The following is a 22,740-nucleotide window of genomic DNA, read 5'->3' as shown; positions in this document are numbered from 1 at the left end:
ATGGTGTTCTTGTGATATTCTTTGTAATTTTATAAGCCTTTAAATATTTATATTTTCTTTTTAATCATGGGTGCATTAATTAACAAGTGCTGCTTCCCTGCAAAGCACTGGTTGGAAAGCATGGAATTGAATGCTCATTTCTATTCTCTCAGGACTATATTCCCACGGGCATGTCATCTCAACATCGTATATGCTTTTTTATTTAACAATCTCAATAATATTCTACTAGGTTGGGTTAATTATGTGAATCACATGACACCATTTATGCTCTATCATTAATTAAATTTTTAAGTATATTGCTAACAAAAAAAAATCTTGTTGAACAATTTCTTTTTTATATGTTCAAATTATTTTAAATGGTTCTCCATCATTTTCTCTTCATATGTATGCCCACACTTTAAAAATGAATATAATTTTATGACAGTTATTCTATAAAAAAAATGAACTTATTGTTTTAAAAATTGTAAATTGAAAACTTTAAATTCCCACCTATTTTATCACAACCACAAGCTCCAACAAATAAAATACAATGATATTTATCAATTATCAATTAAAGATAGAATGAGTAATACGGTTCTCGTAAGTTAAACAAATAGCTAAGGGATTGGATTTTAATGTTCGTTTTTGTAATAATTCAATGAAAAGAGGAGAAATATAAAAATATATATACAGTGATGTCAATATCAAACTTGTTTAAAAGACCTGACATCAATTAAGATGGCTCAATGACTCTCAAACTCTGTTGATTGTCGTCTTCAGAGATCAAGTTGATGGAAAGGGAAAGACAGGCCAAGGCCGGAGGGAATAAATGAATGCATGAGCCAGAAAAACTCACTTCTTTGCCGGAATGCAGCGTCTATCGATTTCTATTTGATGTATGCAGTAATAAAAATTTTCGATGTTTTAAATTTATTTTAATTATTGATTTGATTTCTACAACTTATTTTTTAAAAGTTTAAAACATCAATTAACTTTTAAATTAATTTAATTTATAAAATATTAATAACTTAACAATTAGTTATTAAATGAGTTTAATTTTTATTAATATATCTTATTCTCTTGTTTTTTTTAAAATTTGAGTCTGATTTTTCTTATTTAAATAATTACACATCTTTTCATTAATTTATATAGTTACTTTCAATATTCTCTTATCCATGTTATTAAATTTTAGCAATGTTACCTCATTTTTAAATAATAAATATTAAATCAATAATTGAAGCAAACTTAATAAATTTAATCAATAAAAATTAAATTTTAATAACTAAATTAATAATTAAGGTAAGTTTGAAGGATAAGAAATTATATTAAGCCAAACTTTAATTATTCATGCGTTTCAAAAGTGAATTGGAAACCAACGGATCTCATTCTATGGTGAGGAATATGATGCAGGACAAACAATGAAACCAAATCGTGGAGCAATATCTACAAACATCAACATCTGATCATTTGAGTTCAACTGGCCAAGGCAACTCATTTTCACCCCTTTTGCTCCGGCATACTAGCAAAGCCCGTAATATGAATGGTTTGATAGGTTCCCATTTAAACTGTTATGTTAGATCTTGGCCTTGAAAGATAAAATTTTTTAATGTAATTAGGTTTTTAAGTTCGACCTAACCTTGTAAAAACAAGTCGAAACTCAAATAATTTGTTTAAACTCATTCTTGTTTTATCTTTTAATTTTTTTAATTTTGAAATTAAATATATACTTCAAAATATATATTTATACTATAAAATTAGAATTTATAATTAAAAAAATGTCTAATATTAGAATGTAAAAATTAAATTTTAAAAAATAAAAAAAATCAAAAAGTGCTTACAACTAAACCTTGAGCACAATCAATAAGGGGTTGGATTTGAAAAAATAGCCGATTGGGCTTGGCCCATATGGGGCCATGCCTGAAACCCTATTTAGGGATGCTAGCATCTTGTGAGCACTTATTTAAACGTATATATCTCGTCAAGAATTTAATCAATAATATATAATAAGGACTTGAACTTGAGATCTTAGTTAAGGAAGACTAACTCCCTAACCAGTTGATCCAAGCATCTAATAATGAGGCAACACATCTTTAAAATAATAAAAAAATATTTGGTATGCAAAAAATATGTTCATTAAAAAAATAAGAAATGTAAAACGATGAGATAAATGTCTCAATTTTATTTCAACTATCAATTATTGATTTGGCCTCTAATTTCTATCGATTTAATTCTTTAGTTATCTCAATTATTAATTTAATTCTTATTATTTAAAAAGGAGATAACATGCTAAAATTTAATTACATGTAAATTAATAAAAAGAAGTGTGATTATTTAAGTGAAAAATGGACTCAAAAAATTTTAAAAACAAGAAAAAAAAAACGTAGCATAATTGATTATATTAATAAAAAATTAAATTAATTTGATGATTAATTTATTCTCCTCCCCACCCCGGGGGGCGCGTGCGCTGTGTGAAGTTGTTAATACTTCACACATGAGATTATTCCGATAGCTAATTTGTGCATTAAATAATTAAAACAAATTTGGTGTTTAAAAAAGTGCGGCTAACATATTACAATAAATAAGCAGAAAGGTGTGTTATTTAATATGAAGCACATTCCATTCATTTTTAAATACTCACAGTAATTAGTAAATTAAACTGTATCACCAGGTTTTCAAGCCATTATAATTATTTAGACTTTTTCCCCCCTATAATGGTCAGTGATTATTAAATTAAACTGTATAATCCAGGTCTACAGTCCATTATAAATATTCTATAATTGTATACGCATTGGCAAGTGCTGCTGCACTTTGAAGCGTTTTATAGTTGGCATAACATGGAATCCTCTTTTCATTTTTTATGATTGTATATATAATTTTTATAAAATTTTAATAAATCATATTGCCCATATCACAATTCATGAATAATCCCACTTATATTTTGAATTCTATGAAATGCATGAGACTCTAGTTTGTTTTTTTTTAATATAGAAGAATGCCCACCATCCAACTCATAATGCAAAGTCTCTTGACTCAAGTAGTTTAAAAAAAGGAAAATCACATCTGAGAACCTATTAAGAGTATTATTCTCAAACAAGCACCGACAACAAGTTACTATTAAAAAAAATCACTATTATCATTTTAATAATAAATAATTTTATATGGATCCTTAATTATGATAGTTATTCTGAGAAGTCTTTAAGTATGATTCTCCTTGTAAAGAATGGTTGCTTTGTTTAATATTTTTATTTTTAAATTTGAAATTATCTTTTTAAATGAATATGCTAATAATTAGTATTAGAGACAAAAATATCTTTTAATTAAGGGCTAAAGTTATTTTTTAAGAAAAAAATTATAAAACACTTGGCATTTGGCAACCACAACATCCTAACTTTTCACTCAAGTAATTACTTCTAACCTTGTTGGGATAGGAGGAAGATAGGCTCCTCATCCAATTTCTTGGAATCCTTTCATTTTTATAGCACTCAGCCTTTTGCATCACACTTTTTCATTTATATAAATCAATTTCAACATCATAAATAGATAGATAGTAAAGAACTATAATGAATGACTACTATAGAGGATTGATTGTTTGAATAATAACATTTTCTTTTTGTTTTTTTACTAAAATTTGGTAAAAAAAATTCTGCTTAAAAAAATTAAAAACCAGTCATTAAAGCATTAAGTTACCATATAGATAGGTCAGATGAATAGTTATTTGAAAAAATATTTTTAATTTACAATTTTAAAATTGAGTTATTTTTTATATTGAAACAGTGAGTAAAATATAAGAAATAAATGGTCTTAAATGTGAAGAAATGATGGGTGGAAGTTTTCAAAGCTTGATTTTGGAGTCTCATGTGGAATATCACGTGAATGAATGAGCCAGAAAATTCCCTAATTAGAAATATAGTAGTCTGGTACATCTCTGACCTTCACACTCCACCACCCAACACTTCATTAATTGGCAGGGGGACATCTTTGTATACAAAATCCATATCGAATCCAACTATTTATGGTGATATATGTAGTTAGTGTGTGTGCGTGTATGTATTATACTATTCCTCATTCTAAAATATAAATGAGAGTTTTTTTTATAATAATTATTTTTTTGGATGCTTTCCAAGTGGTCTTAATTATTTAGTGCATGAACCTTTTGCTGTCCCTTCTCTGCATCTTTCACAGTCATCATTTATATATGTGTGTGTGTCTAGAAGAATGACATCCAATGCCAATAATAACTTCATAAGCCGACTGCCCTGCTAGCACCTTCTTCCTTGTTATTATCAGTACAGATACTAAAAATAGGGGCACTGGCTAAGACATTAATTCAACGAGTAATGATTATAACGTATTTTTATTGAACTCATTTTTATTTAAACTGATGGAATTGACTTGATTTTCAATATTATATGTCATTAGTTATTGTACCCTTACCCTCTTTTCGAAGCACAAGTACAGAAAATTCCTTTGTTCTTTCTTTTTTTTTCCCCTCCACCCTGACGTCATGTTTTTTCTGCTTTATCTTCCCTGTTTTCTCTCCCAAGTTCATGCCTTCAAATTCTCTGGAGCTAACTTTTAGTCTTAGAGGTAAGGGAGCTTGTGTATGATCTAATCAACCCACAATTATCTAATTTTAACCGTTTGACAGATTGTTTTAGTTTGAAGAGACTCATCAAATAAAAATAAACTCGCACTATTGTTTCAAGCATATCCCCAGGGTGCTACTGTCTTGTGCGTCCCACTGCTTAGTGGTCCTGAAATTATATAATATTTATGCACACGCATGCACGTACACAACACATGCTTCTGAGGAGCCGTGCTCGAATTCTTGTCTCAGGCCAAAAATAATGACTCGAATTCCTGTCCGCCGAATATGAGGATGTTTACTTTGAGTCTATGTTTCACGAAGTTGGATGGTGAATGACAAGACAGAGAAAGAGAGGCATTTTCATTTTCCTTGTTTGAAAGAAGAAGGACGCCATGGAGTTCTGGAAACTCTTCGTCACCGCGTTAATGCCAGTCCTGAAGGTGCTCTTTCTCACTGCTGTTGGCACAATTCTGGCACTGGATCGATTTGGTATACTGAAGAAGGATGCTAGGATGCATCTCAACACTGTACGTTTCCTCCTTGTTCTTCGTTCCCTTGATTTCTGTTTTCTTTCTGCAGAACTGAATGCAGGATGAAAGCTATGATTTCTTATAGTACTTTTTCTCCTTCATAATCCAAATGAAAAATGGTAAAAGGGAGGAGTTCTAAGTTCTAACACAAGATTCATACTTGATTACCATCATCTGCTGCAGTCTCTATGAACTGAGTGTTAAAAAATTACAAGAAGCTGATAATTTTCTGAATATATGCTTCCTTTCTGTTTCCTGGCAGATTGTTGAATTGTCAGTTTTCTGAATATATTTCTTCCCCTGTGAACAACAAAAGGATGAAGGGAAAAATTAATATGTTTTCCTAACAACTAACATGTGCTGTTCTTTTTTCCCCCCTTTTCTTCAGATGGTATTTTTTGTCTTCATTCCTGCTCTTGCTCTTAGCAACCTGGCTGAAGCCATAACATTTAAGAGCCTAGTAATGCTGTATGTTTCTTTCTTTCTGCTTCATCCATTTCTTTTCCAAGTGGGAAGTTTACTTATCATTCATGCCTTTTATTAGTTTTTCTGCTTTCATTAACCATGTAGGTGGTTCATGCCATTAAATATTCTGCTGACTTTTATCATCGGGTCTGCACTCGGATGGTTACTTATTAAAATAACAAGAGCTCCTCGTCATTTACATGGGCTCGTGCTTGGATGCTGTTCAGCAGGCAAATTTTCTTTTATACTAGAAGTTGCTTTCCTAATAATCCTGTCATGCATAATTAAATTTGATACTATATTTAGAGTCTTTATTTTAGTTCCTTTTGTTGGAAGGCAAGGATCAAACTTTAGACACTTTGGCGATGGAGGTTTTGATGTTATCACATCAAGCGCTGGTTTAACTCAAAATCAATGACTAACAAAAAGTTTTGGTAGTGACTAAGGATGTCATGTTTATTATGACTATTTTGGGTTGGATGTCAGCAGGAAATTTGGGAAACATGCCTCTTATCATCGTTCCGGCTGTATGCAAAGAAAGAAGCAGACCTTTTGGAGATAAGGATGCCTGTAACAGAAATGGACTGGCATATGCTTCTCTATCCATGGCAGTAAGGCACCTTACTTTAAAAATTTGGGAAATAAATATGCTCATCAAATGGAAATCTTTAGAACCCCTGCACCAATAAGAAAATTTTCCTTACGTTTTTCTGACTTTTGAGTTTTTCAGCTAGGAAACATTTTCATATGGACTTATGTATACAACCTTGTCCGTATATCTTCATGCAAGAATTCCAAAGCAAATGACGTTGACGATTCCCCAATGAATCTGGTATCTTTGCCTGAAACCGGTCAAGAGAACACTTCAACCTGTCCAGTTGGACCATTGGTCTCTGCAGAGAATGTGTCGCAGGCAAATGACTTTGCCAGTGGACTTGAAATCGAGATTGCAAGGCCTGACGGAGTAGCAAAGGTTGCTCTGCATTCTTTTATATTTTAAATCGATATGTTCATTGTACTATAGTGTTTATATTTATGTTTTCTTGGGTCTCTTTCACTACTGAAATCTTGATTTTTCGTACCTTTAGTGTTAAGGAACATATGAGAATGATCATGATTAGTCCGAATACCATTTAGTGGCAAGGAATGAAAAGTGGAAATCATGTGCAACAAAAAATGCCTGCTTATAATGCCGTTTTATTATTTTCCAGTTAACAATTATCATTATTGCATTTGTATTTTTACATATAGTGACGCGTGAAAGTTTTAACCTTACATTTTTCCAGAGTTTGCAGGTAACCAAGCAGGCAAAAGTAAGGAAGCTATTAAAAAAATCAGCAGAAAAGATCAACCTGAAGGCTTTGTTAACTCCTGCAACAATTGGATCGGTATGACAAAAAGTTTCTTTTACTCTATTTTTGTTGTTTCTCTTGATTAATTGTGTGCGTGTGAGTGAGAGAGAGAGAGAGTGTAAACTCTAGCATGAAATAATAATAATAGTAGTAATAGTAGTAGTAATAGTAATAATAATAATAATAATAATAATAATATGCATCACTTACAGAAAGTTCATCATTGAAAAGCTAAAATGAGTACCAAGTAAAGTCGTTCTATAACTTATTTAGGCAAACTATGATATGAACATTATTCTGAAGGCATTGAAAGCAAGGCAACATTTGATATGTTTATACATGAAGCAAGTGAAATTTTCTGAACAAGACAGCAGGAATCAAAATATAAATGGGCAATTCTGTGAGACTTGAGGGAGCTACCTTTTCTTGATATAAAGTTTTTAGACTATCACCAGCATAGCCATATGTACACTATAAAAAGTGAAAGGAAAGAAACTCGAAGAAGCAATGAAAGAAAAGCAATATCTTTTCAAAAAGTTATTTCAAAGATGCTGTTGTTTACCATGCCGTATTATTTGTTAGCAAGGATACCTCCTCTGACCCTTTTCCATATGTAGATTATTGGCTTAATAATCGGTGCAATCCCTCAATTGCAAAAGATATTAGTTGGTGAAAATGCTCCTCTTCACGTAATTGAAGACTCTATATCCATGCTGGGGTAAGTAGGATTTTCTATCTTGATCATGTTCAAGAAAACAGATGTACTCATTTTACACAGCTGAAATATATTCTATGATTTTTCTTTTCTTTCTAATGTGCAGCGATGCGGCCATTCCAGCTATGACCTTGTTAGTTGGGGCAAATCTCCTAAATGGTAATCAAGAACATGAGCTTTTAGTGTTGAATTTCCATTTTAGGTTAATTTCATTTACGTAATTTCTTTTCAAAATAAACAAGATTTTAATGACAGATGCTGGATTTTCTTCAGGTTTGAAAGGATCAAGCATGCAATTTCCAATTATTATAGGGATCATCATTGTTAGATATCTTGCCTTGCCAGCCTTTGGTGTTGGCATTCTTAAAGGTGCAATCCACATAGGCTTGATCCACCATGATCCATTATATAAATTTCTTTTACTCCTTCAATATGCTCTTCCACCTGCAGTAAGCATAAGTAAGTTGATTATCCCACTTAAACACGACAATTTCTTCTTGCAGTGTTACTCTAATAAATTTAATTTTTGTTATGAAAGTACTCCGTTGCAACATTATAAGCCATAGGCTTCATATCACAGCCAAGAGTTGGAAGTTCGAAGGGTCTCTTGCTGGTAAATATAATTTAGTTGCGATTATATTCATTGACCTTTTTACTTTTATGACTTTGTCAGGTACAATTACTCAGTTATTTGGGGCTGGTGTCGGGGAATGCTCAGTTGTAATGCTAGCAACTTATGTCTGTGCCTCTGCTTCGCTTACTCTATGGTCCACATTCTTCATGTGGCTTGTGCTATAGCGGTTTTCTTGCCAACCTCAAAGCAAAGCATGTTACAGTCTCAAAAGATCTCAAAATAGGAAAAGGAAAAGGCTGAGGAAGCATCGCAAACACTGCTGAGCTATGCTAGCAAAGAACTACATTACTCTGTAGTGGAATCAATGATTACACCAAAATGTTTTCCATTATCATGACATTTCAGATGCTGTGAATTACTCTTTTGGATACTTATTATAGAACATTTTCAATCGTTTCACATATCTTAAAAAAATTATTTTTTTCTTGATATCATAAAAAGGTAAATGTACTTTTAAGTTTATCCTTGATTTTAAATAATAACATATTTAAATTAAATACATTCACGCTAATTAAGAAATATTAAAATTAAAAAAAATAATTTAATTATTATAAAGTATCTTATATTTTGAATAAAAAATTATTTTTAAAAAATGTTTTATAAATAAAACCAAGGAAAATAACTGTTTTGAATTGAGTGGCTTGTACAATGAATAGTACAGTCCACAACAACAGTTCTGCTCAAATTTTGGTGGCTTCTCACTATCTACACAAAAAGTCCATTCAGAAAACGTCCGCTAAAAATTACTCCAATTCTGACCACAGTCCTCCCAACTTGGACCACAACTTTTGAAATTAAGATCCAATGCCAATAAATAAATGCTTTTGATGGTTAGTTGAGTTTTTATATGTTAAATATTTTTTATTTTAATAAGCACATAATATAAAAAATTAGGAATTAAAAATTGTATATTTAAGTCTCCAAATTCAATTTAAGTAGTTTCACCCGAGTTTTCCCATTAATCCCCTTGTTTAAAATTTTTTAAACGGCTTCTCGATGCTTGCATCATACGTCTCATCCATCATATTCCTTTATATATATATATATATATATATTAAAAAATACACTTGATAAATTTTCTGCACTTCAAACTATCCACGAATCTATCCTTTGTGTGTGTGTGTGTGTGTGTGTGTGTGTGTGTGTGTCGACATTCAAATATACTTGGATTGGATATGTTTGTTAGAGCATGGGATACCAGAAGACGTTAGAAGTATGAAGCATATGGTGGCTAGAAGTCGGACTTTAGCCGAAATAGTTGAGCATGTTTTCTTCTCACAGGCTTACAAGTGTACTAAGTGGTGTTTCCAAGCGAGTCACTGTTCACTCTTACGGCTTGCAAATTTGCAATATGCAGAGCTTAACTTACTTGTCTCAAGTTTTCCTCTCCTTCTTTATCCTTCTGCTCTGTCGTTTAGCTTCCTTCCTATCCAATGGAGCTTGCTTTTCTGTCTGAGAGCAGTTTGCAGGTTCTCTGGACCATGACCTTTCTTTCTTTTTCTTCCACTTAACCAGACTCCTATCTCCAATATCTTTCTTATTCTTTTTCATGGGTGATTTCTGGACACGCTTTTGATGATATCTGCTGGTTTTGTTTGCTAAACAAGTGAAAAGAATGATAATAATCAACAGGTTTTGTTACATTTTGCTTCTTTCCTCTTTTATTCCCCACAAAATTTAATGAACCCACTTTTTAGTCCACAGCTGTCCTAGTCACCTTCCATGAATGCAGACTGTCAGCCATTAATATCTGGGAGCTATTTAAAAAAATAAATTAATTAATTAAAGCGAAGGACTAATTCCAATATACTGTAGAACTACAGGGACAGAAGGTTTAATTTTCCCAGAACAAGTTACATCCCCAAAAGTTCAAAGTAATATGAAGCCACAGTCATCGAATTTTCATACATCACTCAAAAGTTCAAAGCAAAAGTGGACTAACAGAACCTTATAGGCAAATTCATGCCAGGAAAAAGATAACAGAGAGAGAATATTGCTAAATTTTTACCAATAATTTTCAAATCAAAGTTGAATGGACCATCTAGCAAATTTTCTTCCTTGGAGCGCCTATAGAATGTTTCTGTTGACGCCAATCGTTCAATTGGTTAAAGGACGGTGATGCTTCACTCAGTAGCAACAAATGTGCAGTCAATTAGTCAATGTCTTATAAATGTTTGATCAATATATTGGGATTAATCATATAAATTGGGTTCCACAGGGCTGATGCGCTAGACTATTTTTTTTTTTTTTTGGTAATTAGGGAAAAAGACACCATGGACTTCTGGAGTCTCTTTACTGCATTAATGCCAATCCTAAAGGTACTCTTGATCGCTATTGTTGGGATAATTCTAGCTCTGGATCGATTTAGTATACCCTTTTTCTTTTTGTGTCAGATGGTATTTCTTGTCTTCATTCCTAGCAAAAAGCCATGACAATTAAGATCCTTGTCACGCTGTATGTTCTTTACTCACAACTTGTTGCATTTTCTTTTCCTTTCTTTTCTAAGTCGGAAAATTTAGTGTCCATGAATTTATTTTGTTAGCTTTTAGGCTTTCCTTAAATGTGCAGGTGGCTCATGCCAATAAATATTCTCCTCAAGTTTATCATCGGTTCTGCAATCGGATGGTTACTTGTTATAATAAGAGTTCCTCATCTTGGTGCAGGTGGCTCAGGTGGCTCATTTAGTAGCTCATGCCAATAAATGTGCAAGGGCTTATCTTGGGATGCTGTGCAGCAGGCAGGTCCACTTATGGACTAAAAGTTGCTTTTCTGATTATTTCATTATACAAATCAGGTTATTTGAGCTTATAATGGAGCCTTCATCAATATTTTTTACGCTTGCTATAACATAAAAGTCCGCCAATACTGGGCAAGGATCAAACCACAGAAAATTTAGTCATACCATATCAATTACCACCCGTTTAACTCCAAATAAATAAACAGATCAAAATTTCCTGTTTTAGAGATATACAGTAGCTGGAGAGAAAGAGAGAGACTTGGAACTAAGGATGTTGTGTTTCTAGCTATTTTCGGTGTTGTCAACAGGAAATATGGCAACATGTCTCTTATCATTATGCCTGCTATATGTAATGAAGCAAGCAGTCCATTTGGAGATAAGGATGTCTGTAACGGAAATGGATTGGCAAATGCTTCTCTGACCCTGGCAGTAAGGCACTAACTTCCAAAAATTGGGAAATTAGTATGTTAATCAACGGCAAACTTTTGAAATTTTTCTAATTTTAGATTTTTCAGCTGGGAAACATTTTCATTTGGACTTATATCTACAACCTTGTCGGGTATACTCATGCAAGAGTTCCAATGCAAATTCCCAAGTAAAGCTGTTGTCTAAACCAGAAACTGATCCTGAAAATGCTTCGTCATGTTAAATAGAGCCATTGATCACTCCACAGTCCACAGAACATCTCGCAAACAAATGACAGCGCCATTGGACCTGAAACTGAAAGTGCAATGCCAGAGGGCGATGATGAAAGTTTTTCAACATTCTAATATAATTTAAAGCAATATATTCACTCTATATTGTATATATTTTTATTTCCTTTGAACCCTTTCACTGGTGAAGTCTTGATTTTTAGTACATTTGGTTTAATGTGAACGGTAATATTTGAGACTAATTGCGATTTGTCCAAAAAACCATTTAAGGGAAAAACTTGAATAGTAAATTTGGACTGCCATTCTGCACAGTACTTCATTGATGAACAATAAATGTCATTTCATCTGTATGTTTATACATGCAAGGCATAGGATAGAAGTTTCTGACTTTTTTTTCAGAGTTTGCAGGTAACGAAACAGGAAAAGATAATGAAGCTTTTCAAAACATTAGTAGAAAAGATCAATCTGAAGGCCCTGTTAGCACCAGCAACAATTGGATTGGTATGGCAGTAGTTCCTTTGAGACACTTAAGACTTTACAATAGGGAAAGGAGAGAAAAGGAGGCAGCAAGGAAGGTAAAGGAATTTCCTTTCTGAAAGTCCTTCCAATTAAGCCGTTGTTTACCAAAACCCTTGTTTGCCAGCAAGGATACATCCTCTGACTCTGACCCTTTTCCACATGTAGATTTTTGGCTTGATACTTGGTGTAGTCCCTCAATTTCATAAGGCTTTAGTCGGTGATACTGCTTCTCTTCATGTGGTTGAAAACTCCATATCCATGCTGGGCTAAGTATTGCATCCTTTTTTTGGGCCTAGAGTTTTGTATCTTGAAGACTGTAGGTTAATATGGGTCGCAGGTTTCAGCAGGTAGACTAAAACACAGAAGATACTCTAAGTGACTCTCGTGAGAAATCTTACATGGGGAAAAAAAAAGCAAAAAAAATTACCTCATCATGCTCAAGAAAATCGGTGAAATTTTTTTAGACAGCTCAAATATGTTGTATAATTTGTTTTATATTTGCAGTGATGCCGCCATTCCAACTATGACCTTGTTAGCTGGGGCAGCAAATATACTTGATGGTAATCAAGGACATGAATATTTGGTGTTTAATTTCAATTTAAGTTCATTGAAGTCATTGCTTCTTAAAATAAACAAGATTTTAATGATAGTTATTGGATTTTCGTCAGGTTTAGAAGGATCAGGTATGCAGTTTTCAATTATTTGTAGAATCCTTGTTGTCAGATACATTGCCTTACCACTATGTGGTGTAGGCATTCTTAAAGGCGCAATGCGTGTTGGCATGATTCACCCTGATCCATTATATCTGTTTCTTTTACTGCTTCAATATTCTTTTCCACCTGCAATGAGCATAAGTAAGTTGATTGCCCAAGATTACAATTTACCGCTACTTATATTACTCTAATAGGTTCATTTTTTTTAGCAAGGCACGCAGCGTTTTGTAACATCATGAGGACTTCACAGATGCAGTTTCTCGGCCTTGCATCATGTTTATTTGTAGGCATTTTTATAGCGAAGTTCAAGATTAATAAACTCTTTTCTGTTTTTGGTTAAGAAAACAATTCGGTATTCCTAGAACTTCTGCTATATACTATGCCCAAGATTTTTTCCATTTAAATTTCAACAAATGCTTAAACCATTTCTTGCTTATAATTTAATTGAGACAATATTTCTAGTTTCTTGATTATGCCAGGTACAATCACTCACATGTTTGGGGCTGGTGCGAGTGAATGCTCACTTGTCATTCTAGTAACTTATGCCTGTGCTGCAGTTTCACTTACTCTCTTGTTCACATTTTTCATGTGGCTGATCCTATAGCCTTTTTTTCTGTTGCACTGCCTCTTCTAGTGTCTCCCTTTCAAAGTAAAGCATATTGAAGTCCTCATAGATCTCAAATTAAAAATCAGAGAAAGTGAAGGAAGATTTGGACATTAGGATTACATAGTGCAAACACTAGTGCATTATTCTAGCAAAGAACTTCATTAATTCATGACTTGATCAGTATTTACCCTAAAATGATTTTCATCATTGTTCCATTTCACATGGTGTGAACCGATTGTTCAAAGAAGAACTGCTTAAATTATAAAGATCAGTGATCAGTTATCACTGCTGGTTGTATAGTGCAGTCCATATCATAAATGGTTGTATTTTATAAAACGAGCACCATAAAAAGTGAAATGAATTCAACAAGGAATAAGAGAAAATAAATGGTTACATGTTCATCCAACTTCTAGATAACAAGTTGATTTAAGCCAGTGTTCGAGGAAAGCTCTCTTTTCGCAATAAATTTAAAAAGTAAATATTTTTCAGTTTGGACCTTCCTTTTTCAAATTCGACAGACAGAAATTATCTGCGCAGATATGGACAAATTTTGTTTCCTGAACATTGCACACTAACTGCAGCAAAATTGCTGGTAGCATCCTAGCTACGAGCTACTATTAATGATTAATCAAATGTACAAGAGAAATATACTATCCTCTTCCTTCTCCCTTTCTGTTCCGCAAAAAATACAACGATGATTATTTTGAGTTGAAATACAATTCACCCTTATTTTGCAGAAAAAGTACAGTTCTGTCTGAACCCGAAAAGTTCTCAATTCCACAACGAAAAACTTCGGTAGGCATAATTTACACAAAGAATTAGCAGATGAAGCACATGTATCTCTTTATGATTAGCTTAAATTACTCATCTTTTTGTAAACCGGGGCCACCTAAATACCTTTCGTTCCAGAAAATTTCACTCAATTTTTAGCAATCTACTCCCTCCCCCACAAAGTTCCATTAAGCTCTTTCTTTTTTTCTTGAAAGGGAAGAATTCTGTGCTAACAGAGCAATGCATTGCAACATTGGATACCCGTGCTTGAACTTATCAGACTTGATCTCATCTTCTCTTTGCCAACTGGAATGTCCTCTTCAAGAATTGATTTGCAGCTCTATCATTTCTGTGGCACAATACCCTCAGTATTGTGTTGGGGTCTGATCTATTCCACCTTCCTGTGGTTGGAGGCATTGGCAACTTCTGCCCAATTCCCATCATTCCTATCCCACTTGTCTCACAGGTTATAATGCTGAAATCTTCCACCAATTGATCAGTACTGTGACCCATTAAGTCTATGACTCCCTCCACCACCTCAGCCTCTCTCTGCACCACTTCCTCTGCTATTAGTCCCTCTCCACAAGTGCAAAAACCTTCTTCAAGCTCTCAAAATCCTCTTGGATCATCTGGTGATCTGACCGGTTGAACACGCGTGAGCTTCCACCAGCAAGCAGAACCATAAGGAATGACTCAAATGAGGCCTTCATGACTTCCTTCATTGCCAAGGCTTGTGCTCTGTCTGTGAGGATTGCAGCCATAACTGTAAGGTTCTGCTTGAGGGTTCTCAATGCAGGGCGAATCCGGGAGTTGGCTACATCACCAAGATAGAGACCGTCATAGAAGCCAGAGCTTGAGTCAAGGAAGATCAGACGATAGGCTGCAACTTCTGAGACATATTGGCAGGCTGCTTGGATGGAAGTGGTCACAAGGTCAAAGTATGCTGAGCTAGTAGCACTTGGTGGCCTGCCTCCTCTGCTTCCCAGGCAATGGCGGCTGGAAGGAACTACTCCTGACTTCAGCGAGAGGAATCTGTCAAGGGATTGGATGCTTGAAATCAGGTAGTGCAAGGTATTAAGACGAACGTAGAGTCGTTGTGTGCCACGACTCGTTGATGGCTTAGGATGATGCCCTTCATTGGTTTCGTTCATGCTTTGCTCTTCTGATGTCATGCTGCAAGGGGCTGCTTTCCTCCATAGCTTCAGAAACTTGGAGTCTCTGTTGCATCTAGTTAGCGGGGGAAGCGATGGAATATAGCTCTGCTTTGAACCTGAATCACAGTAAGTTTTGGGGGAAAAATTGTTCATCTACTATTAACAGTTTCAAGATTTGGAAATGAGTTGTCAGTTCTTAGTTCTTACCACATGCTGCAACGAATGAGGTGTAGTTCTGGAAAATACTTTCCACTCCCTCAGCAAGATCTACAACCACATCTTCTGTAATTCCTATTGGGATCTTAAAGAACTCTTCCACCGTTGCCTTTGCCAAGTTCATCAATTCCACAGCTGATAGTGCATGTTGCTCGGATTTGGACTTGGGATTCCATGTCTACGTCAGGAGGAACATGAAATTACAAAACCATAATATTCTGTTCTCAAAACTTAATGACAAGTGCTGTGCACTGGTTAGTCATTAGTGGTTCGAAAAATAATACAAGGACTAATTTATTGTGCGGTGTTATTTTTGAAAACTAATTCAAGCCTCATATAAATGACAACAATGCATGAAGCCAAAACTTACTTCAATTTCTTTTGCTCTAAGAAAACACTCTTTCCCTCTGTCGAGTGATTCATCAATCCATCTTCTCAAGAAGTTCAGAACGACAGAATCAACTTCATACGGAACCATCTCTCTCACAACGGCTTTGCCACCATCGTCACAATCATTGGATTCCTCAACCACCATTTGGACCAAGAGCTTTTCAAGCCTTCCAGCTCTCTGCAACACGTCAACCATTTCAGTGGTGAGTGAATTGACTCCACCCAGGTACTGCCTCAGCACATGCCCATAGCAGTTGTGCAGCGTCAGTGCAGCCACAGCGCATGCCGTTGGCTGCCATTTACTCAAAACTGGGCTAAAACTTTCCCTCTCCTTCATTGCCAATTCTTCAGTCTTCTGGGCTAATCGAAGCAGAACCTGACTCATCTCTTCCTTTATTTCAGATTCAGCTGCTTTTTCGTTCTCCGTGTCTATCATCTGCAGTCATATATAAAAGAGGAAGCTGATACATACAGAATGAAGATGGAAGATGAGCTATAGTTGAAATAACCAACCTTGTCAAAAGCATTCTTGAGGGAAGAACGAATACAATAGTCAATCCGATCGCCGGAGGAATCGACAATGGTAACGTCAGGGCCTTCCACTTCAGAGATGATAACGTCTTCACCCAGAATTTTGGAGGCCAACAAAACCAGTGGAAGAAGGTTCTCGATCTGCCCAACCGTCCCTCTCACGTAATACTCATGGTAATTCACCAACTTCTTCTCGGCCCACTCCAGAACCGATCCCAACACCGACGATAATATCTTCACATACAGCGCCTCCTTCTCCTTCTTGGCGTCAGCCGCCACATCATTTAACATGGCGTACGCCGCGCTCAGAAGATCCGACTCTACCTGCCCCGTCTCAACGTACTGCAGAAACAACACCCACGTGAAGCACACGTTATGAATGGGCCTGGAAATCCCTAGAGTGGACCAGGTCTTCTTCAGGAGCTCGAGAAGCTCATCCACCTCGTCCAGAACTAAGGTTTCGTCACGAATGTCGAAGATGGCTTGGAGGAGGGAGGAGTAGAGGTGCATGTTGACGGGATAGCCATCGACCCAGTGACAGACATCGGTGGGGGTGCCGTTGGAGCTGCGCCAGGACAAGGAGACGACGGAGTTGCAGAGGGTTCGCATGGTGTCGGAGTTCTTGCCAGTGTCGAGGGGTTTTGAGCCCCCGGATTTGATTATGTCCCTGAGACGCATGGCGAAAGTGTTGTTCTTCTCGAGAGGAATGGAAGGATGAAGAAGGAGACCAGCTTCCAAGATCTTGAGTTGTCTCTTTTGCCACATGTGGTACTCGTTCGAGTCGTTGAACTCCGATGGCTTCAGCTGCCTCAATAGTTCCAGAGGTAGGATTATCGTCTCTGCTCTCCTTCCCACCTGCCATACCACACGCCACCCTCGTCAATTGCTTCATCCATAATCATTCATCTTCTAACACACTTTCTTTTTGTAATTTTTATTTTTTTATTTTTTAATTCAGCAACAGAAATGGCAGGAAGGACTTCATTGTCATTTCCTTCTCATGAATTTGTCGCCGTTCTTAATTATGCGCATTAATTGACGATTATGACAACGATTCTTTCTGCGAAATCTTGAATTTAATTTCATAGCATATAAATTAAAATAAACGTCGGCGATTTATGACCATGATGCTGATGATTCTCGTCTTTCTGCAAGGCTAAAGGCATGAAAGACTGAAATAACGACGTCGTTCATGGTGGGGCTGTGTGTGCAATGAGCACCATGCATTTTCACGCATTTTATTTTCTTATGTTATAGAGAAATGTGTTTATTTATTAATTTGCATGTTGGATGCATACTTGACCGACTAGGGTTCTCATGAGGGTCTTCCTCAGACGGTTATCGCTTTGCTCGGTCACCCGCATCTGCTGTCTCATGATCTCCGCCGAAGTCATCGGCCGCCTCGGCCTGAATGGAGGTGCAGCGTACGCCAGAGGGCTACCTCCGCCCTGCCCCACCGGGGAAGACGGGGTCGACGACACTCCACCGCTCCCTCCCGCCACCATCCTCCTCGACGGCGACCTCTTCAACATCTTCAACCCGAGGGCCCGCTTCACCCGGCTGGTCGGATGACTCACCACCTGATTCGGCTTGGACCCGCCGCCATCCCCATTCTCGTGGACAGAATGAAAGGTGAGAGCGTTTCGGCCTCCGAAGCCCGGCGACGATCGACATGCCGTGAAGAAGATCTCGTAGGCGGTTTCCCTAATGTCATCCTGGTCGAAGCCTTCGAGCTCGCCGAAAGGGCAGACGACGTCGTTGTCCTTCTCGGGAAAGTCTAGTCGGCGAGGGTGGTGACGCAGATGATCGAGACGGGAAGAAGCGGAGGAGGGATAAGATTCACGGCGGGCATGCTGACCCATGCGGCAGAGCGGAGGGAAGGCGGGTCAGAAACCCACGATGGAAGAGGGTGGCAAAACGATGGACGTTAAAGTTCCGGCGGGGGAGGGAACTTGAACATGCCACCTTAAAGAAGAAAAGCGGAGGAGGGAGCGAATGGAGAAAGGGAGGGGTGTGATAATCGTGGTGTTAGTTAGATGACAGCAACTTCCTGCAAGGTCAGATAGAGATGGGTGATGATGGATTTGCCAACGTTGTGAGAGCGAAGAAAACGATGCAACCATCCAAATTAGATGCGCAAATTAAATTGCTCATTTTTTAAATTATTTTATTTTTTTATTAATGAATGTAAATATTTATATCATACATTTTAAATTATAAAATACACCAAAATAAAATTTTATATATTAATAAATCTCATTAAATGTGTTTAATATTTTTATTTTTAAAAATAATAATATATTTTTTATAAATATCTATTATTTAATATATTTAAAAAAAATGAGGATGGAAATTAAATAGAGAAGGAGGGTCACATTAAAATGAACCTCTCTAATGAAATTTTAGTACAATAACACTATTTGGAGCGAGATTTATTTAATTGAAATATGCTTTCAAGCTTGTCTGAAAATATATTAAAGAAGGCATTGACTGAACACGCCAATGTCCGAAGACGAAGTTTCTTATTTTAGAATGTGGCTTAAATTTCTATCTAGTATGAAAGCGCTGTGTGAATCCCAAAAAAAAAAAAAAAGCAAGAAAGTGCTCATGTTTCCTTTGTTTTCCAATAACTATTAAAAAACAAAACGAAGGCAGGGAGCTTGTTTGGTTTATATTCTTACTTTTTATTTTTAAAAACTGTTTCGTATTACGATTTTAAAATTTATTTTTCAAAATAAAATAAAATAAAAATCAGTTTAATTATGTCAATTAAAAAACAGTTTTAAAATTAAAAAATAAATTTATAGTGATGTTTATAAACAGTTAATAATAATGATTAATAATAAAAATTGATCAAAGTAACTATAATTTTCAATAATTAAACATAATGTATTTTAAAAATAAAACAAAAACAACTTGAAGCTGCTTCTATTTTTTGTTTTTAAAAATAAAAAATAAAAATAATTAAATACAAAATACTTATCTAAATAAATTTTTAAATTTTTCTACTTTTAAAAAAGTTTTTAAAAATAGAACACAAACAAGGCCTAAGCCTTTGGAGTTTGGATACTGCAGTGTTTTTATTTTTGGGGCAGTAAATTTGTGTTTTTATTTTTGGGGTAAAACATTTGAAGGGATCATTTATATATGTATGCATGTATGTATGCCGTTAAAAGAAATGGTAAGACTGTCGACTCAGGGTGTGTTGGTTTAACGGAAGGGAAGAGAAGGAAAGAGTTTTAATATTATTTTATTTAATTTTGTTGGAAGAGAAAATTTTTTAATAATATTTTATTTGATTTGGGAGGGTAGGGAAGGAAAGTAATAACTAATTTATCATTATATCTTTATACATTAGTTTAAATTTTTTAATAGTTTTCTGCAAAAAATAAGTTTACACTTCAATTTAAATTGAATAATTTTTTAAAAATTCACCCTCATCCTATTATATTGTCAATATGTAAATAAAAAAATTAAATCAATAATTATAATGATAACAATTTTTTTATAAAAAATAAATAACTTCCTTAAATATATAATAAAATATGAGGCATTGTAATTTTTTTTGAAAAATCCAATGAAGTCAGTCAAGATTTAGAGTGAAGTATTGTTTGATATGAAAGAGAATTTTTTTCATCTATGAGTATACTTAAAATATTAAAAAATAAGTAATGACAAAATGGTCAAAAAAATTAGCTTTTCTCCAAAAAATTTCAATTTGAGGGGAGGGAGGGGTTATTTTGACTCCCTTTCCCTCTAGAGTTTCTTAACTAAATGAGGAGAAGGGAGTATCTTTCCTTCCTTCTAAAACCTTTCAATCAAACACATCTTTTGAAAAAAAAAAAAAAAACGATAAACTGACTGTAAGTAAAAGGAACCCAACTTCGCTGGAATGGGCCGATAATGTGTAAAGTCAAAAGGTGTTGGATAAATAATGCAATGGGCTACTCCTGTAGTGAATCCTGTTTGGGCTTGAGTATAAGCCTAGAGAGATATTTATTTCCAACAGCCCAAATAGGATTGAGGATGGAACTATTTAAAATAAAAGTTAAAAACTTCAACCATATAAGCGTGACGTAATGGCTATCTCACTTCATCTCTTAAACATGTAGTGGAAGATTCGATTTTTCACTAATACAAATAAAGAGCACTCTATGACCAGCTGTTTGTTCCCTTGTGAGAGATTCTGTAAAGAAGGGATTAGTCACCGTTACCGACGGTGGATAATCTAGGCAACTAAAAAAAAGGTTGAAAACTTTACCAGAAAAAATTGAAGTAAAAAAAACAGAGAGAAAAATGTGAAGAATGGGATAATACAACGTTGGTAGCTTATTGGTGTACGGGGGAAATCTTTCAGGCTGCTATTTCTGAAATTTAGAGGACTATAAAATTACTTGAATTGAGTTGGAAATTCGTGGAGGTCCAGAAGCTATTAATGTCATTCCCAGATGGCAGGATATACAACACTCTTACGTGGACATGACTCAGGAAGCTGCACACAAATCACGAATTGTTCTGCCCAGTCACAGTGGCATGTTTCCTTAAAATTTATAGGAAAGCCAATAAGGCAATAATACTACAAAAAGTCTGGCTAGGAAAGCTCATAGACTTAATTGCAGGACAAACTATAAATTAAATCTTTAAAATTAGTTAGGAAACCCTCCTTCAGGATTACTCAGTCCATATGCCCTTATTTATAACTTATCATCAGGGCTATTTTACTATTTAATTTAGATTGAACAAATCCTTAAATCTAGATACAACCAGTTGATTCTGGCTACGATTAGAATATTTTATTATCTTTAACAATATCTCATAGCTCAATGATATCTTAAATTAGGATATTAAATTTAAAACAATTTTTATAAATATGATATAATATGATTAAAATATCTAGCATTAATAGCTTGAGTAGAGGAGGCAAATGATGAGAGAAAATTTGTTTTGTTTTTCTTCGTTCTGACTTGGTTGTAGATACGTAATGTTTCCCTATGCTCATCAGTGAATGAAAGTATTTCAGTTATAATTTTCTTTTAAAAAAAAAAATGGTCGGTAGCTCGTGGAGGCATAAGGAGGTAAAAGTAACAATTAGAGGACAATGGTGATGAGAAATGAAGGAGACAAGCGTGGACCTGTTTTGGTTTAGAGAATGTCATAATCAAAGATGTGTGAAGAAAGGAAATTAGCGGATGAGTAATTGGAGAGTATGAGAGTGAAGTGGACAGAGACGTCTGGGGTGAGTTCCTTGTCCACGCTGGAGCTGTGCTCTCATGGACCCAATCCAAACCACGTGACCTTCATCTGGGCCCCGGTCCCACTCCCTCCCTCTTTTCCTAACCAATCTTCTTCATACACGTCGCATTCCACCTTTGCTCTTTTTCTCAATTTAATATTCCGACAACTTAGGCAACTCCCGCCTCTTCAATATTGTACTGCTCCTTCCGTTTTTTATTTATGGGAGGGGGAAAAAGGCATCACATGATCTAAAAAAAATTAGTTTATGATATTAATTATATTTAAAAATAAAAGAATTAAACTATAATATTATTTATTAATAATATTAATCAACCTTTCATTAATGATTTTTTATGACGGTAAATGATAAAATTATAAAGAGAAAAAAAAATTAATCTTTTAATCCTTCAACTTTTAACTCACTTGTAATTCAGTCCCTCAACTATGACTCGCTGCGACTCAATCTCTCAACTATAACTTGCTGCGGCTCAATTCCTCAACTTTTGATTCACCTATAACTCAATCCTTATTTTTTAATTTTTTTTAAAATTTCTTATCAAATAAGAGGGATAAAAAAATGCTCATATATTATTTTAAAATACCCTCATCTTGCTCATTGATGTGAAATCTAAGCTAACATGAAAAAAAAAATTAACAAAAGTTAAGGGACTAATTTGTAAGTGGTTCAAAAGTTAAAAAACTGAGTTATAGGCAAGTCATAGTTGAGGTACTGAGTCACGACGATTCATAGTTAAGGACTGAGTTATAAGTGACATAAAAATTGGACGATTAAAAAATTAATTTTTCCAAAAGTAATTTAAAAAATTTATAATAAATACTTATTAAAAATATGATTTTATTTATATAAAAATGACAGTCTCTCTTATAAATAAAAAAAAGGAGGGAATGCTTCTCTACTTTTATTTATACAGTGAGAAAAAAACATTAATT

The 22,740-nt window shown here is 34.8% G+C and overlaps 3 protein-coding genes across 7 annotated transcripts; 2 read left to right on the top strand and 1 right to left on the bottom strand.

Annotated features, from left to right (window-relative positions):
* Positions 1–4,419: 4,419 nt before the first annotated feature.
* On the top strand, positions 4,420–8,637 carry LOC129309484 (protein PIN-LIKES 3-like). Of its 5 annotated transcripts, XM_054951078.1 has the most exons (11): positions 4,420–4,566; positions 4,817–5,094; positions 5,486–5,565; positions 5,668–5,792; positions 6,049–6,173; positions 6,293–6,535; positions 6,849–6,950; positions 7,532–7,632; positions 7,736–7,788; positions 7,903–8,088; positions 8,303–8,637. In XM_054951078.1, exons 2-11 carry the CDS (start codon positions 4,960–4,962, stop codon positions 8,425–8,427), a joined length of 1,275 nt encoding a protein of 424 aa, XP_054807053.1. In that variant the 5' UTR covers positions 4,420–4,566; positions 4,817–4,959; the 3' UTR covers positions 8,428–8,637. The 5 variants fall into 5 exon arrangements, with proteins under 5 accessions (XP_054807053.1, XP_054807055.1, XP_054807056.1 ...); XM_054951080.1 differs by lacking the exon at positions 4,420–4,566 and having other exon boundaries at positions 4,630–5,094; positions 6,858–6,950; XM_054951081.1 differs by lacking the exon at positions 4,420–4,566 and having other exon boundaries at positions 4,639–5,094; positions 6,353–6,535.
* A 1,899-nt stretch (positions 8,638–10,536) lies between these two features.
* LOC129308379 (protein PIN-LIKES 1-like) lies at positions 10,537–12,442 on the top strand. The gene is made up of 6 exons (XM_054949461.1): positions 10,537–10,581; positions 10,927–11,000; positions 11,309–11,434; positions 11,674–11,753; positions 12,062–12,228; positions 12,338–12,442. Exons 1-6 carry the CDS (start codon positions 10,537–10,539, stop codon positions 12,440–12,442), a joined length of 597 nt encoding a protein of 198 aa, XP_054805436.1.
* Positions 12,443–14,068: 1,626 nt separating this feature from the next.
* On the bottom strand, positions 14,069–18,587 carry LOC129308347 (protein unc-13 homolog). Its single transcript, XM_054949425.1, is given in 6 exon segments — positions 14,069–14,856; positions 14,859–15,533; positions 15,625–15,811; positions 16,004–16,459; positions 16,537–17,409; positions 17,853–18,587. Coding segments are annotated over 6 exon segments (3,060 nt in total). The 5' UTR covers positions 18,417–18,587; the 3' UTR covers positions 14,069–14,551.
* Positions 18,588–22,740: the final 4,153 nt, after the last annotated feature.

The sequence above is a fragment of the Prosopis cineraria genome, unplaced genomic scaffold (assembly GCF_029017545.1).
Source record: "Prosopis cineraria cultivar Desert tree isolate PC_DT_omini unplaced genomic scaffold, ASM2901754v1 PC4, whole genome shotgun sequence".
In the NCBI taxonomy this organism is placed as follows: Eukaryota; Viridiplantae; Streptophyta; class Magnoliopsida; order Fabales; family Fabaceae; genus Prosopis; species Prosopis cineraria.
Note: the sequence above shows the minus strand (reverse complement) of the source record. Positions and strands in the feature narration are given on the sequence as shown.